Source organism: Salvelinus fontinalis, chromosome 40 (assembly GCF_029448725.1).
Source record: "Salvelinus fontinalis isolate EN_2023a chromosome 40, ASM2944872v1, whole genome shotgun sequence".
Classification (NCBI taxonomy): Eukaryota; Metazoa; Chordata; class Actinopteri; order Salmoniformes; family Salmonidae; genus Salvelinus; species Salvelinus fontinalis.
Genome location: NC_074704.1, coordinates 6,821,818 through 6,836,909, shown reverse-complemented (window position 1 = coordinate 6,836,909; position 15,092 = coordinate 6,821,818). Strand labels below are relative to the sequence as shown.

At 42.4% G+C, this 15,092-nt stretch overlaps 1 protein-coding gene across 3 annotated transcripts; it reads left to right on the top strand.

The window, feature by feature from the left end:
- The first annotated feature begins 836 nt into the window (after positions 1-836).
- Positions 837-14,167, top strand: LOC129839457 (uncharacterized). Of its 3 annotated transcripts, none has more exons than XM_055906935.1 (9): positions 837-1,012; positions 6,387-6,550; positions 10,356-10,686; positions 10,877-11,025; positions 11,982-12,043; positions 12,195-12,350; positions 12,561-12,643; positions 12,777-12,870; positions 13,000-14,167. In XM_055906935.1, exons 2-9 carry the CDS (start codon positions 6,387-6,389, stop codon positions 13,986-13,988), a joined length of 2,028 nt encoding a protein of 675 aa, XP_055762910.1. In that variant the 5' UTR covers positions 837-1,012; the 3' UTR covers positions 13,989-14,167. The 3 variants fall into 3 exon arrangements, with proteins under 3 accessions (XP_055762910.1, XP_055762911.1, XP_055762909.1); XM_055906936.1 differs by lacking the exon at positions 837-1,012 and adding an exon at positions 4,920-5,079 and having other exon boundaries at positions 12,825-12,870; XM_055906934.1 differs by lacking the exon at positions 837-1,012 and adding an exon at positions 4,923-5,079.
- Positions 14,168-15,092: the final 925 nt, after the last annotated feature.

Sequence of the window (15,092 nt, the reverse complement as noted above, 5' to 3'; positions counted from 1 at the left end):
GGTATATTAATATCATTCCGTTAGAGAGACCTGTAGTGACATGGTATATTAATGTCATTCTGTTAGAGAGATCTGTAGTCACATGGTATATTAATATCATTCTGTTAGGGAGACCTGTAGTCAAATGGTATATTAATATCATTCTGTTAGAGAGATCTGTAGTCACATGGTATATTAACTCACTCTGGAGCATTAGAGGGGTGTGTCCTTACAGGTTTTTATCTGGTGTTGTCTTGACAACTGGCACAGGTAATTTGAGATAATACAACGTTTAGATTCTTTGAGGTAAGAGACCCAGGAGGGAGGGAGGGTGACCTCACATACTTACTACGGCACCAGTCTAGAATGTGTGTAGCCTACAAGTGTTGGTTCACCTGAGAGAGAGAAGGACTGGAGCACACAGCAATAGGAATATTAGGTGAGTGTTTAGTTGACTTGCTGCACGGCTTGCTGATTTACACACACACACACACACACACACACACACACACACACACACACACACACACACACACACACACACACACACACACACACACACACACACACACAGTTCTATAAGAATGGACAGGGGATAGCCATACAGCGCAGATCACTAAAACCACGTCAGTAATAGTGTTTTCCATAACTTCCTCAGTGTGGTGTGATAACATTACTTGTTGTGAGAGTCTCCTTTTCCCCGGCTGAGCTGAGATGGACGTTCACCAGAGTAAGTTCTGAACTTTCCTTGACTTGCTTATTTCCTTATATTAAACAATACTAAAGATCACTAAATATCCTGTTGTAGTGCCTTGCTCAGGCCAAACTCCAATGTGGAGAATGTTACATAGCAGAACAAAACTCCAATGACTACATTTCCCACCTCACCAGCCAGTTTCACTGGGGGAGAACCCAGAGGAGTATCAGCAAAGGATCATGGGAGAAAGAGTCCAGAGACAACTGCTGACTTACTACAAAGAGAAGCTGGCCAGAGCTGCACAGAGTACTCCTGTGATTCAGAGACCTACAGTGTGTGAGTGACTCATCATAAAGCAACATACTACATTTCATATTGGCCCCTATATATCTGCTATGATTTAGTTCTTTAACGGTGTGGTTAGTATTTAGTCAGGGTAATCTGATCCTAGGACAGCCATTAGGACCTGTATTAAAGCTGTACTGTAGTTCCACCTTACTCTTGAATGGTTTGGTTAGTATTTAGTCAGGGTAATCTGATCCTAGGACAACCATTATGACCTGTATTAAAGTTGTACTGTAGTTTCACCTTACTCTTTTAAAGGATACAGTATGTGGACAATCCCACACCTTGATTTCCCCTATCCATTTCTATCAGGCCCCCTTCATAGGTCAAAAACACAAAACGGACCTATTCTGATGTATATACATGGAAGGATTTTGGTGATGGATCATGTTTCTTGATGCAATTATGAAACTTTAATTATGAATAATTTGGAAGAGAATAAAATCCAAATAAAGAGAGAAAAGAAACAGAGAATATATTGATTATTTTTTTAAAGAGAGATGGATCTCTCATATTCATCACCAGTGCTAACCCACTTCTGTGAAGTCAGTCCTGATATGGGTCTGACCCTGTTAGTCATGAAGGGATTAAAACAGAGATTCATCCAGAAATATCTTTCCCTGATTTTCATCTGACCAAGTATTCAGATATTGTGTGACGAGAGTTACAGGCCAGGCCACTGAATTAAAGGCCTTTATCCTACCCTGTAAAATCCTTAAAAATAACATTAACCAGAATTGATGACTAGTTCACCAAAAACACATGATCAGATAATCCTGATTCAACCCACTGGTTGCATCAACGTTGTTTCCACGTCATTTCAAGCAAACAACGATTGGTTTTGTAAAAAGTGGATGACGTGAAAGGCATTTCGGTGTGTTTTCACCCGACCTTTAACTTAAATTAAATTATTCAAAGTATTCAGATATTGTGTGACAGGAGTTATGGCCAGGCCAATGATACGCCTCTATCCTGTAAAACCATCACTTGTACAGTAACAACAACAATAACAACAACATGACCGGTGTTTAAGTTGTACATCGGGTGGTGCCAGAACAGAACATGACCAGTGTTTAAGTTGGACATCGGGTGGTGCCAGAACAGAACATGACCGGTGTTTAAGTTGTACATCGGGTGGTGCCAGAACAGAACATGACCGGTGTTTAAGTTGTACATCGGGTGGTGCCAGAACAGAACATGACCAGTGTTTAAGTTGTACATCGGGTGGTGCCAGAACAGAACATGACCAGTGTTTAAGTTGGACATCGGGTGGTGCCAGAACAGAACATGACCAGTGTTTAAGTTGTACATCGGGTGGTGCCAGAACAGAACATGACCAGTGTTTAAGTTGTACATCGGGTGGTGCCAGAACAGAACATGACCAGTGTTTAAGTTGTACATCGGGTGGTGCCAGAACAGAACATGACCGGTGTTTAAGTTGTACATCGGGTGGTGCCAGAACAGAACATGACCAGTGTTTAAGTTGTACATCGGGTGGTGCCAGAACAGAACATGACCAGTGTTTAAGTTGTACATTGGGTGGTGCCAGAACAGAACATGACCAGTGTTTAAGTTGTACATCGGGTGGTGCCAGAACAGAACATGACCAGTGTTTAAGTTGGACATCGGGTGGTGCCAGAACAGAACATGACCGGTGTTTAAGTTGTACATCGGGTGGTGCCAGAACAGAACATGACCAGTGTTTAAGTTGTACATCGGGTGGTGCCAGAACAGAACATGACCAGTGTTTAAGTTGGACATCGGGTGGTGCCAGAACAGAACATGACCAGTGTTTAAGTTGGACATCGGGTGGTGCCAGAACAGAACATGACCAGTGTTTAAGTTGGACATCGGGTGGTGCCAGAACAGAACATGACCAGTGTTTAAGTTGTACATCGGGTGGTGCCAGAACAGAACATGACCAGTGTTTAAGTTGTACATTGGGTGGTGCCAGAACAGAACATGACCAGTGTTTAAGTTGGACATCGGGTGGTGCCAGAACAGAACATGACCAGTGTTTAAGTTGGACATCGGGTGGTGCCAGAACAGAACATGACCAGTGTTTAAGTTGTACATTGGGTGGTGCCAGAACAGAACATGACCAGTGTTTAAGTTGTACATTGGGTGGTGCCAGAACAGAACATGACCAGTGTTTAAGTTGTACATCGGGTGGTGCCAGAACAGAACATGACCAGTGTTTAAGTTGTACATTGGGTGGTGCCAGAACAGAACATGACCAGTGTTTAAGTTGTACATCGGGTGGTGCCAGAACAGAACATGACCAGTGTTTACGTTGTACATCGGGTGGTGCCAGAACAGAAAATGACCTGAGGGGCTCTGAGGTAATGGAACAGATTAAAAAATATATTTCCTTTATAATAAAGCAATGCACATCATAGCATTTGCATCGTGGCATAAAGCATTAAAGTAGAGTTACACTTACAGAAGTTGCACTCATGGCGTTTATACATTTTTACTTTGGTCCGGGAAGAAATGCCTTTTATGAACACATTTCATGCAATTCTAACTCATTTTATATGGCTGGAGACGAGCAGAATATTTTCTCCGCATAAAGATCTAAATGACAGGCTACTTTGACACTGGCAAACTGAGGTCAATAAAGTAAACTTGTCTTGACTATATCAATAACCTAGGCCTAGGTGTGACATACTGTACAATATGAGGAGGAAATGATAGTCCTAGAAAACAGTGGAGGCTGCTGAGGGGAGGACGGCACATAATAATGTCTGGAACGGAGCAAATGGAATGGCAACAAACACCTGGAAACCATGTGTTTGATGTATTTGATACGTTCCACTGATTCCGCTCCAGCCATTAACACAAACCCGTCCTCCCTAATTTAAGGTGCCACCAACCTCCTGAGCTAGAAAAGCTTTCCACTTTCACTGACTCACTCAATGATGCACAGCTCACTCATTGGAGATGGCCAATAGTCTCTTGCCAAAAGCCTCTCTCTTTTGTAATACTTTGTAAAACAATGTTTGCTCATTAGGCCTACTTGGAAGTTTTTACAATATTATGTTAGCCTACAGTCAGAGTAGAGTCTTCTGTTTTAAGCAGGAGACATTTGCTTTCCAACCTGTGTTTTCCTGCGATTGTAGCCTATTTGAAATACTGGGAAAGGTTTGTTCTGGCTGCATGCTGTTTACTGACAGATTTGCAGCGCGTTCCTGGGTTAGGTCTATATGCCTTATGATTGGGCTACACAAACACAATCCACAGCTAGTCTATTGTTTAAAGAAGCTATTGTTCCTCTGTGGCTAAATTATAGACCTACTCCTGGTGTAGTATTCAGAATAATTGAATTTCTTTCTGAACAGAAAGCAGTAATTTTATAACTTCGGCAAATGTATTTAAATGAATCAGGGGTGCTGCAGCTCCTCCAGCACCTTGCCGCGGTATGATTCTATAAGTGTATAAATGATGAAGTGCAACCGATAAGAGATGAGAGTTGCGTGTCTATTAGAGCAGAAAGAGGGAGCGAGATCATAGATCTCTCTCTCACCGCAGCAACGGCTACGCGTTGGTCTCAAAAACATAGTCTATAATAATGCGCAAACCATAAGACCGGGCCGGCCCAACACGAATGAATTCTAAGAATATCAGGCGCAGGCTGAAAATCTACGTTTTACAATTACGAAGCACTGTGCATGTCTAGATCAACCAAATATACACGATCAAAGAATCATTTATGAACACAAAAATAGTGAGCCCCAAATGGGGCACGAACCCAGGGACTGTCCACCCAACAGCTAAAGGCTAATATCAGGTCACTACAAATCTCAACAATGTTGTTATTGTTGTTGCCTTTATGTGTAACAGAATCAGTAAATCCTATAAGAATTATATTTCACCAGAAATGACGTGATAGAAAATGGCATAAGAGTGGAAATCCCCCCTAATCCCAGACAGAGCAGCCAGACTCTTTTCCAATAAACTGTCAGTGAGTAATTCACGCTTCGCTAAACTGAACAAAGAAGTCTACATCGATTTGCACACGATTGTCCAACAGTTTCAACAAATCACACCAAATGCAGGTACGTGGTTGTTTCATAATGATCGCTAATAACATTTTCTATTGAACAACATTTACATTATTTACGTCGAAGAAACTGTCAGATCCTGAAATGTAACTTCCGTATTTTTATTTTGTACGCTAAAAATGAGTCTAAAAGTTTGCATTGTCAAAGACATGAAAACGCGATCATATTAAGATAAATATTAAAATGTGTAAGTGTTTCCGGGTGAATTTACTTTTATTTGCCGGTTTTCAAAGTATTTGACAAAGACGTACAGTATGAAGCTATTCAAACTGATGAGTCTAGTCTAAGGCAAACTGCGCATGTGCGGACCGTCAAATCAAAGGCACTACTTCAATATAAAGTTTTTTCGAAAATGAAAACGTGTCCGTTTTTACTTTCAGAGGTTGGAGTAATACCATGTTCAACTACTTAAGACATTGGCTCCAATCTAGGTTGTGCCTTTAGATTTCGAGAAAGTTAACAACTTCGGAAGAATCTTTCACTTCTCTAATTGACTTCTGAAACCCCAAACCCCGGGCTGGTCTGTTTGGTGTGTATCGCAATCTTTCCCGGAAGTCTAGTCTTGCACCTCTGGGTTTCGAAACTCTGTATTTGACTGCCAAGAAGAAACGCGAAGCCGAAAAGTTACATTTGTTTATTTAGAACTACAAACATGAACTACAACTCCCACCAGCTGTATAATGTCTCTCTTTCCACAGTTTGCCGGTCTAAAACAACTATATTTTTGCATTTTCTAAATGTACATTAATTCAGAACCCCCCCACCCAATATGAATGTAATTTTATATATATATATATATATATATATATATATATATATTAAATAAATTATGGTCATGTTCCATTGGTCAGACTTTACTGACACGTGCCAGAACTTACAACGGCTGGATAGCTATTTTATATATCAGCTAACCACATCATATATTATAACAGTCTGGTGCCCAACGGCACAGTTGATGATATGCTACTCAACCATTGGTTGATGAATGCAACCGCTGAGCTGGTTAACACGACCTTTAGGACATGATACTGAAGTGAAGCGAAAGGTTCATTTCACAGGTTATTGGCATGCGAATCCCAACACAGAGTCTAAACAATTAAACTATATATATATATATATATATATATATATATATATATATATATAAACAAACTAATTTGGCCAAATAACTGTTGCAATAGTCTGTTATCTACTTTTTGTATCAACTCCATATCTTGACTGTAAATGTTTTCATGCTATTTTGATAAGTCTGAGTTAAAGTATTTAACATCAGTGTTTTTAAATATTTTTTTGAATGAAAGATGGCGCTGCCACTGCCCAGCAGCCCGGCACTGGACTTGATGGGTAATGACAGCCTGCAGGACTGGGAAGTGATCGGTGGAGGGGGATTTGGACAGATCCACAAGGCCAGGCATATAAAGTGGAGGTTTGATGTGGCCATCAAGTTACTGCATTATGATGATGGGTAAATATGACCATCCCACAGCCGTACATAAGACAATCTGTTCATTCTGTTTGCTCTGGTGCATTCACAATCTCTAAATAAGGGCCCTGGCCAATATGAAAGAAAACTAATTGAACTGAATTACATTTAAAAAATAATATATACTACCGTTCCGTTCAAAAGTTTGGGGTCACTTAGAAATGTCCTTGTTTTTGAAAGAACAGCACATTTTTTGTCCATTTGTCCAACAATGTCTGCACTGTATTTCTAATCAATTTGATGTTATTTTAACTGACAAAAAATGTGCTTTTCTTTCAAAAACAAGGACATTTCTAAGTGACCCCAAACTTTTGAACGGTAGTGTGTTAATGATGTCAACCATTTTGATTAAAGGTGCAATCTGTAATTTATTTCTGGTTTAAAGTGCTGCCCCTGCAGTCTTTGTTAAATATTTTTGTTGTTGTTGTTGATCTTAGGTCAAATGTATTTACGTCAAGGTACCACTAGGGGAAGTAAAGGATTCGTTAAGGCTCTAGTCCACGTGTCAAACTCATTCCACAGAGGGCCGAGTGTCTGTAGGTTTTCACTCCTCCCTTGTACGTAATTTATGAATTAAGGTCACTAATTAGTAAGGAACTCCCCACACCTGGTTGTCTAGGTCTTCATTGAAAGGACAAAAACCTGCAGACACTAGGCCCTCCATGGAATGCGTTTGACACCCCTGCTCTAGTTCATGAGCCAGGGGGGTCGGACCGGCTCACTTGGGGTGACGATATCTCTGAGATTTTTGTTGAAGGTCTAATTCCCTCAAGTTTGAAAATGTGTGATAGCAGTGTAGCAATGGGAGCTTTTCTCTGTTATCACTCTTTTATTCATCCATCCCATCCATTTTTCCCATAGGGATTTTACCCTATGACAAACAATGCCAGTATACATGAAGTTACTGATCACGTATTCCCTCATCATTGGAAAGCTAAGATTCACAGCTATCCGTCAGACACATTTTCGGAATGTTCAGGTCAACAGAAATGTTACCTTTGACCTCTAGGGTACACATCAGAATTACCTGTATAAATTGCTTTAACCAAGAAAAACCCTCATACAAGTAGTTCTAAAAGATCATGAAATTACCTTTCAACTTATATGTAATATAACCTACTTTGAAAATACCAGCTACAACTATTAAAACATTGCAAAAATTGTACCATTGGCATTCCACGAAGAGAGTAAGCTAGGTTTTTGTATTGTAACCTTGGTGATAGAGGCACCACATTTCACACACACACAGCTAGAACAGGGTTTAAAAAGCATCTGTAGACGCAGGGCTGAAGGGTCAGTCTAGAATATGTGGAAGGGGTGAATCTACACTCTTAGAAATGAGGTTACGGTTAGGGTACAGTATTTTCCCCTAGGGTACAGAAAGATATCAGGGAATCTGTTTTACGTAATCATGGCTCTCTCCGGATATACCGTCCCCGTCCATTCAGCCAGCGGGGTTCTCCGTCCATCACACGGACAGGAAGAAAGAACCCTCTGGGGGAAAAGAATAGAAGGTGTTTGTTTCATGATTAAGTCACCGTAGTAACGTACAAGAAGTCAAGTTCTTTTGTTCTCTCGATCTGGAATACCTCACCATCAAACGGCGCCTGTATTACCTCCCAACCTTCTTCGGTCATCGTCACTGCTGGTTCCGTGTAGCTCAGTGCAATACTGGGGTAAACTGGTCCCGTGTAGCTCAGTGAAATACTAGGGTAAACTGGTCCCGTGTAGCTCAGTGAAATACTGGGGTAAACTGGTCCCGTGTAGCTCAGTGAAATACTGGGGTAAACTGGTCCCGTGTAGCTCAGTGAAATACTAGGGTAAACTGGTCCCGTGTAGCTGAGTGAAATACTGGGGTAAACTGGTCCCGTGTAGCTCAGTGAAATACTGGGGTAAACTGGTCCCTTGTAGCTCAGTGTAATACTGGGGTATACTGGTCCCGTGTAGCTCAGTGAAATACTGGGGTAAACTGGTTCCGTGTAGCTCAGTGCAATACTGGGGTAAACTGGTCCCGTGTAGCTCAGTGAAATACTAGGGTAAACTGGTCCCGTGTAGCTCAGTGAAATACTGGGGTAAACTGGTCCCTTGTAGCTCAGTGTAATACTGGGGTAAACTGGTCCCGTGTAGCTCAGTGAAATACTGGGGTAAACTGGTCCCGTGTAGCTCAGTGTAATACTGGGGTAAACTGGTCCCGTGTAGCTCAGTGTAATACTGAGGTAAACTGGTCCCGTGTAGCTCAGTGAAATACTGGGGTAAACTGGTACCGTGTAGCTCAGTGAAATACTGGGGTAAACTGGTCCCGTGTAGCTCAGTGAAATACTGGGGTAAACTGGTCCCGTGTAGCTCAGTGAAATACTGGGGTAAACTGGTCCCGTGTAGCTCAGTGAAATACTGGGGTAAACTGGTCCCGTGTAGCTCAGTGAAATACTGGGGTAAACTGGTCCAGTGTAGCTCAGTCGGTAGAGCACCATTTTAGGGTTCTAGATAGCACCTTTTTTTCTAAGAGTATAAACACTGTAGTGAAAGAAAATGTAGTATATACCATAGTAATTAATGTGGTGTTTTTGCTATTTGTAGTATACTGTAGTATTTAATATTTGTTGTTGTTATTGCGTCCATTACCGTAGCTTTCACTAAAGTGTTTTAGTTGTTGTTGGGTTTTTTTTTACATAGAAGTGCAGGCTTTCTACTTGAGGAAACCGACTGGTGAAATATTAAAGCAGCACATTTTCCATAACCTGTAGGTCGGTAGAACTGGAGTCTGAACGGATCATTCAGAGCTTCTGCTCTTTTCTTTCACCTTTTATGAAAACAGTTGATAGGATAACATTGTATGTCATTTGAATAAGCTCACATCCATGACTATTCACTTGTACATATCCATTTTAAAATGTTTGAAGGAAAATATTCAGAAGTTATCAATTCGTACAGCTTTTAAGACACCTTGTTACCACAATTCTGTGGATAATGTGACATCATAATGTGACATCATAATGTGACGTCATAGTGTGACATCTTAATGTGACAGCATAATGTGACAGCATACTGTGACGTCATAATATGACATCATAATGTGACATCATAATGTGACATCTTTATATATCTGGGTCATGTGGTTGTGTGTTCTACATCACTATGGACATTTTAAGACATTATTGGGCGTACTACAATTATATTTCATACAGGTATGGTCATTCAAAATGAATCCAATAAGACCCCATTGAGTTGTTTGGCGGTCATATCGGAATGAGTCTTCTGTCGGGTTATTGTGTAAATCCTGTGATGGCCCTGTATCTACAAATCTTTTTTTAAACCCTGTTCTAGCCGTGTGTGTGAAATGCGGTGCCTCTATCGACAAAGTGTACAATCCAAAAACATAGCTTCCCCTCTTCGTGGAATTCTATGGCTGAGCTTCCAACATTCTAATGTCAATGGCACAATATGGCTGATTTTTAAACAATAGTTGTAGCTGCTCCTTTCAAAGTGGGTTATGTTATATATCATTTGAAAGGTAATTTCATGACCTTTCAGTACCACTTGTCAAACAAAGTTAAAATGTATGTTTCTTTTTTAAAGCAATTTATACAGGTTATTCTAATATGTAACCTGAACTTTTCCCGAAAATGAGTCTGATGGATAGCTGTGACTCAAATCTTTCTTAAAGGGTGTGCAGTATGTGATCAATAACTAGTTGGTCTGGCTCATGGACAATAATCCCTGTCTTTATCACCCCCCCCCCCCCCCCCCCCCCGCCCCCACACACACACACACACACACCTCATTCCAGCTCTAGCACTTCCCTGCTTAAGGAGGTAAAAAATATGCAGAAGGGAGGGAGCCCCCACGTGGTGAGGATTCTGGGGGTGTACCAGGGGTGCCCTCCATCTCCAGGTAGAGGCCTCTCCACCCAGCTGGGTATTGTGATGGAGTTAATGAAGATAGGTTCACTGGCCACCCTCCAGGCCAGCCTCTCTGGCCCCCCACCCTGGCCCCTGGCCTTTCGCCTGGCCCACCAGATCGCTCTGGGAATTAACTTCCTTCACAACCTCCCTCAGCCACTTCTGCATCGCGACCTGAAGCCCAATAACGTGCTGCTGGATGACAACCTTAATGCAAAGGCAAGTCCCAAGATCCTGAGTCTCTACTAGTGGTGAGATACGTCTGAACTATGTGCAGTCATCACTACCAACTGGCAGTATACATATTTACTGAACATGACTATTTCTCTTTAGTCTATGTGAAGCCCATCTCTCTCTCTCTCTATCTTTCTCACACGCTCACTCTCTTTCTCTCTCTCTCTCTCTCTAGCTTACAGATTTTGGCCTTGCTGAAGTCTCCCATAGTGCTTTGAAGACGCCCAGAGAGGAGCCTGGGACAGAAGGAGGCACTCTAAGCTACATGCCCCCTGAGGCTTTTGAATCATCATATGAACCAACTCGAGCCACTGACATCTACAGGTACAACACAGAGAGAGACAGCACTCAGAAAGCACCACTGACATCTACAGGTACACCACAGAGAGACAGCACTCAGAAAGCACCACTGACATCTACAGGTACAACACAGAGAGACAGCACTCAGAAAGCACCACTGACATCTACAGGTACAACACACAGAGAGACAGCACTCAGAAAGCACCACTGACATCTACAGGTACAACACAGAGAGAGACAGCACTCAGAAAGCACCACTGACATCTACAGGTACAACATAGAGAGACAGCACTCAGAAAGCACCACTGACATCTAGAGGTACAACAGAGAGAGACAGCACTCAGAAAGCACCACTGACATCTACAGGTACACCACAGAGAGACAGCACTCAGAAAGCACCACTGACATCTACAGGTACAACACAGAGAGACAGCACTCAGAAAGCACCACTGACATCTACAGGTACAACACAGAGAGACAGCACTCAGAAAGCACCACTGACATCTACAGGTACAACACACAGAGAGACAGCACTCAGAAAGCACCACTGACATCTACAGGTACAACACACAGAGAGACAGCACTCAGAAAGCACCACTGACATCTACAGGTACAACACACAGAGAGACAGCACTCAGAAAGCACCACTGACATCTACAGGTACAACACAGAGAGAGACAGCACTCAGAAAGCACCACTGACATCTAGAGGTACAACAGAGAGAGACAGCACTCAGAAAGCACCACTGACATCTAGAGGTACAACAGAGAGAGACAGCACTCAGAAAGCACCACTGACATCTACAGGTACACCACAGAGAGAGACAGCACTCAGAAAGCACCACTGACATCTACAGGTACAGCACAGAGAGAGAGACAGCACTCAGAAAGCACCACTGACATCTACAGGTACAACACAGAGAGAGACAGCACTCAGAAAGCACCGTGGGCATTCGATAACTCTCTCTATTTTTCTCTCAGTTACGGCATACTGCTGTGGTCCATCTTCACTGGAAAAGAGCCCTATTATGCAGATAACCCTCGTAAGTGGTAGTGTCACTGTTAAGCACACACACATTAACACACACATTAACACACACACATTAACACATCTTCTCCGTCTCTCATCCATCTCACCCCTCACTTCTCACTATTATTTAGACTTTCTTGTTCTCTTAATTCACTCTCCTGTAGATCTCCAGTCCAGTATGGTGAGGTTCCGGGTCCCCTTGGGCGACAGGCCCCCTCTGGAGGCAGTGGACAGGGACCAGGCTAGTGGGCTGGGGGAGATGGTGGACCTCATGGTGAATTGCTGGGACCAACAGCCTTCTAATAGACCCCATTTCCTGGGTGAGACTACAGGAAGGTTGTTTATACTTTGCCCTGTAACTTGATGTGTAACAGGTGTCATTAATCATGATAATGAACCTTTTTGTATACATTGGTATGTTGTTTGGTTGTTCGTATTGGATCCCAGGACCAAATACTGATTGGACATTTATGTCAGCGGTCTGTCACAGGAGACTATTTGGTTGTTAACTCTTTTTGCTTATTATTCAGATTGCCTCACTGTGACAGAGAGAACATATGAGAGGCACAAGCAATCAATAAACGACGTTGTCCATCAAGTGCTCCTTAAACTGGTACTGTACAAGACACTCTGATTCAAAGCCTCCCGTTCTATATGTGTAACATTCACTTATAGCAACAGAACTGATCAACTCCTCATTTTAGTGCCACCTTTTCTCTCTCTCTCTCTCTCTCTCTCTCTCTCAGGAGGAGGAGAGGATGAGGAGACAGGAGGAAGAGGAGAGAGAGAGACAGGAGGAGGAGAGGATGAGGAGACAGGAGGAGGAGAGAGAGAGACAGAGTAAGTAAATTTTTTGTTGTTATAATCATCAACATTACTATGTACTGTAAATTACATTATTTGAATACTTTACTTGATAATTTGTTCAGCATATAATGGTGCCTCTATGTTCTTTTTTTTAATTCACAGAAACTGGTCTAGCTCATCTGAGGATAGTTCTGGTGGGGAAGACTGGAGCAGGGAAGAGCGCAACAGGAAATACCATCCTGGGTGGGGAGGGGTTTAAAGAAGACTCCTCCCCTGAGTCTGTGACTGCTCAGTGTGAAAAACAGAGTGGAGAGGTGAATGGAAGGAAGATTGATGTGATTGACACGCCAGGACTCTTTGACACATCAGTCACTATAGAGAAAATGAAATGTGAACTAGAAAGGTGCTTCTATATGTCAGTCCCAGGACCCCACGTGTTCCTGTTGGTGATCAGACTGGGGAGGTTCACACCTGAAGAGAAGAACACTGTGAAGTGGATCCAGGAGAACTTTGGAGAAGAAGCCTCAAAGTACACCATGGTGCTGTTCACTGGAGGAGACCAGCTGAGAAAAAAATCTGTTGAGCAGTTTGTAGGAGAAAGTGTTAACCTCCAGGATCTCATCAGCAAATGTGGAGGTGGATATTACTCTGTCATCAATGACAGTGACAGTAGCGCCAACCCTGACCAAGTCCCAGAGCTGCTGAAGAAGATAGATGAGATGGTGACGAGGAATGGAGGACAACACTACACCAATGAGATGTACCAGGAGGTCCAGAGGAAGATCGAAGAGGAGGAGGAAAGGAAGAGAGAGGAGGAGAGGAAGAAAAAAGAGGAAGAAATGAAGAAACAAGAGGAGGCGATCAGGAAACGGGAAGAGGAGGTGAGGAGAGAGGAGGAAATGAAGAGAGCGGAGGAGTTGAGGAAGATAGAAGAGGAGAGACAGGAGGAGAGAAGGAAGATGGAAGAGGAGAGACAGGAGGAGAGGAGGAAGACGGAAGAGGAGACGAGGAAGATGGAAGAGGAGAGACAGGAGGAGAGGAGGAAGATGGAAGAGGAGAGGAGGAAGATGGAAGAGGAGAGGGGGAAGATGGAAGAGGAGAGGAGGAAGAGGAGCAGGAGAAATTGGTTCGAGCGGGTTTTAAACCTTTAACCTTGTTGTGGCCAGCACCATGCTCTAACCCAATGAGCGGAACTGTGTGTACTTTCATCTTTATACAAACATTAACCAGACTTTTACCGTCATAACATTCCATAATCATACCAATCTTCAACTTACCTCTCACATTAAATCCCTGTTATTCAATAAATACAAAAACATGCTGACTATTACTTAACTGGGTCGTTGATTTTAGACTTTACTCTCTGTAGGAAGGTAATTGACTCTGGATAAAAAAAATATGCTGTCTGTTTCTATGACTGTATATGGCTCAGCTAATGATAAACGTATCCTAACCCTCCTTTGAGCTTCAGTCACCTGCACCATCTCCCACCTAAACGAATGTTTTTTTCTGGTCATTACTGTCCACTGTCCACCAATGTTATTTAAGCAATAACACACAAGGGGGTGTGGTAGCCTAGTGGATAGAGCGTTGGGCCATTAACCGAAAGGTTGCTAGATTGAATCCCCGATCTGACAATGTAAACATCTGTCGTTCTGCCCCTGAACAAGGCAGTTAACCCACTGTACACTATCCAGAGCCACTGAGGAAGTTACAACCACAAAAGACATTGTGACTTCTGGGGAAGTTAACCAGAGACTCTGATGAACTGACTCTCCAGCAGACGGACCGGATTCCAACAGAGAAGACAACAACGACATATGGGCGTAAATGTATACATTGCAATTATTCTCGAAGGAGCGGCGGTTCATGTGCAAACGATTAGCATTTTAATTCATTAATTATCAACTGTGTAGTGAATCCATTTTGTCTTTCCCACTCTTTTATCTGTCCCTACCCCTTTCCATTGTCTACCAAGCCGTCATACCGGTTTAGCCCACTAGGGACTTATCAATGCATTGTGTTAGTAACCAATATCTACTGTTTGTTATGTATTTCTGTGCTTATTTAGTTAGTCGGTAAATAAATAATTAAGCCAATTTGTATATCGCTGATTCATAATTTATGCTAGGGTTCGTGCAGACATCCATGGGTTTGCGATGTTCAATAATGACAAGTGATGAGGTAATAATAATACATTAATACAAGACTGTACTCGATAAGATATGAAAATATCTGAAGAGTCGATTCGGGAA

Coding starts and splice junctions, on each gene's coding strand:
- LOC129839457 (XM_055906934.1), top strand. Junction 12,351..12,560: donor TAATAGACCCCATTTCCTGG/GTGAGACTACAG, acceptor CTTATTATTCAG/ATTGCCTCACTGTGACAGAG. Junction 12,644..12,776: donor ATCAAGTGCTCCTTAAACTG/GTACTGTACAAG, acceptor TCTCTCTCTCAG/GAGGAGGAGAGGATGAGGAG.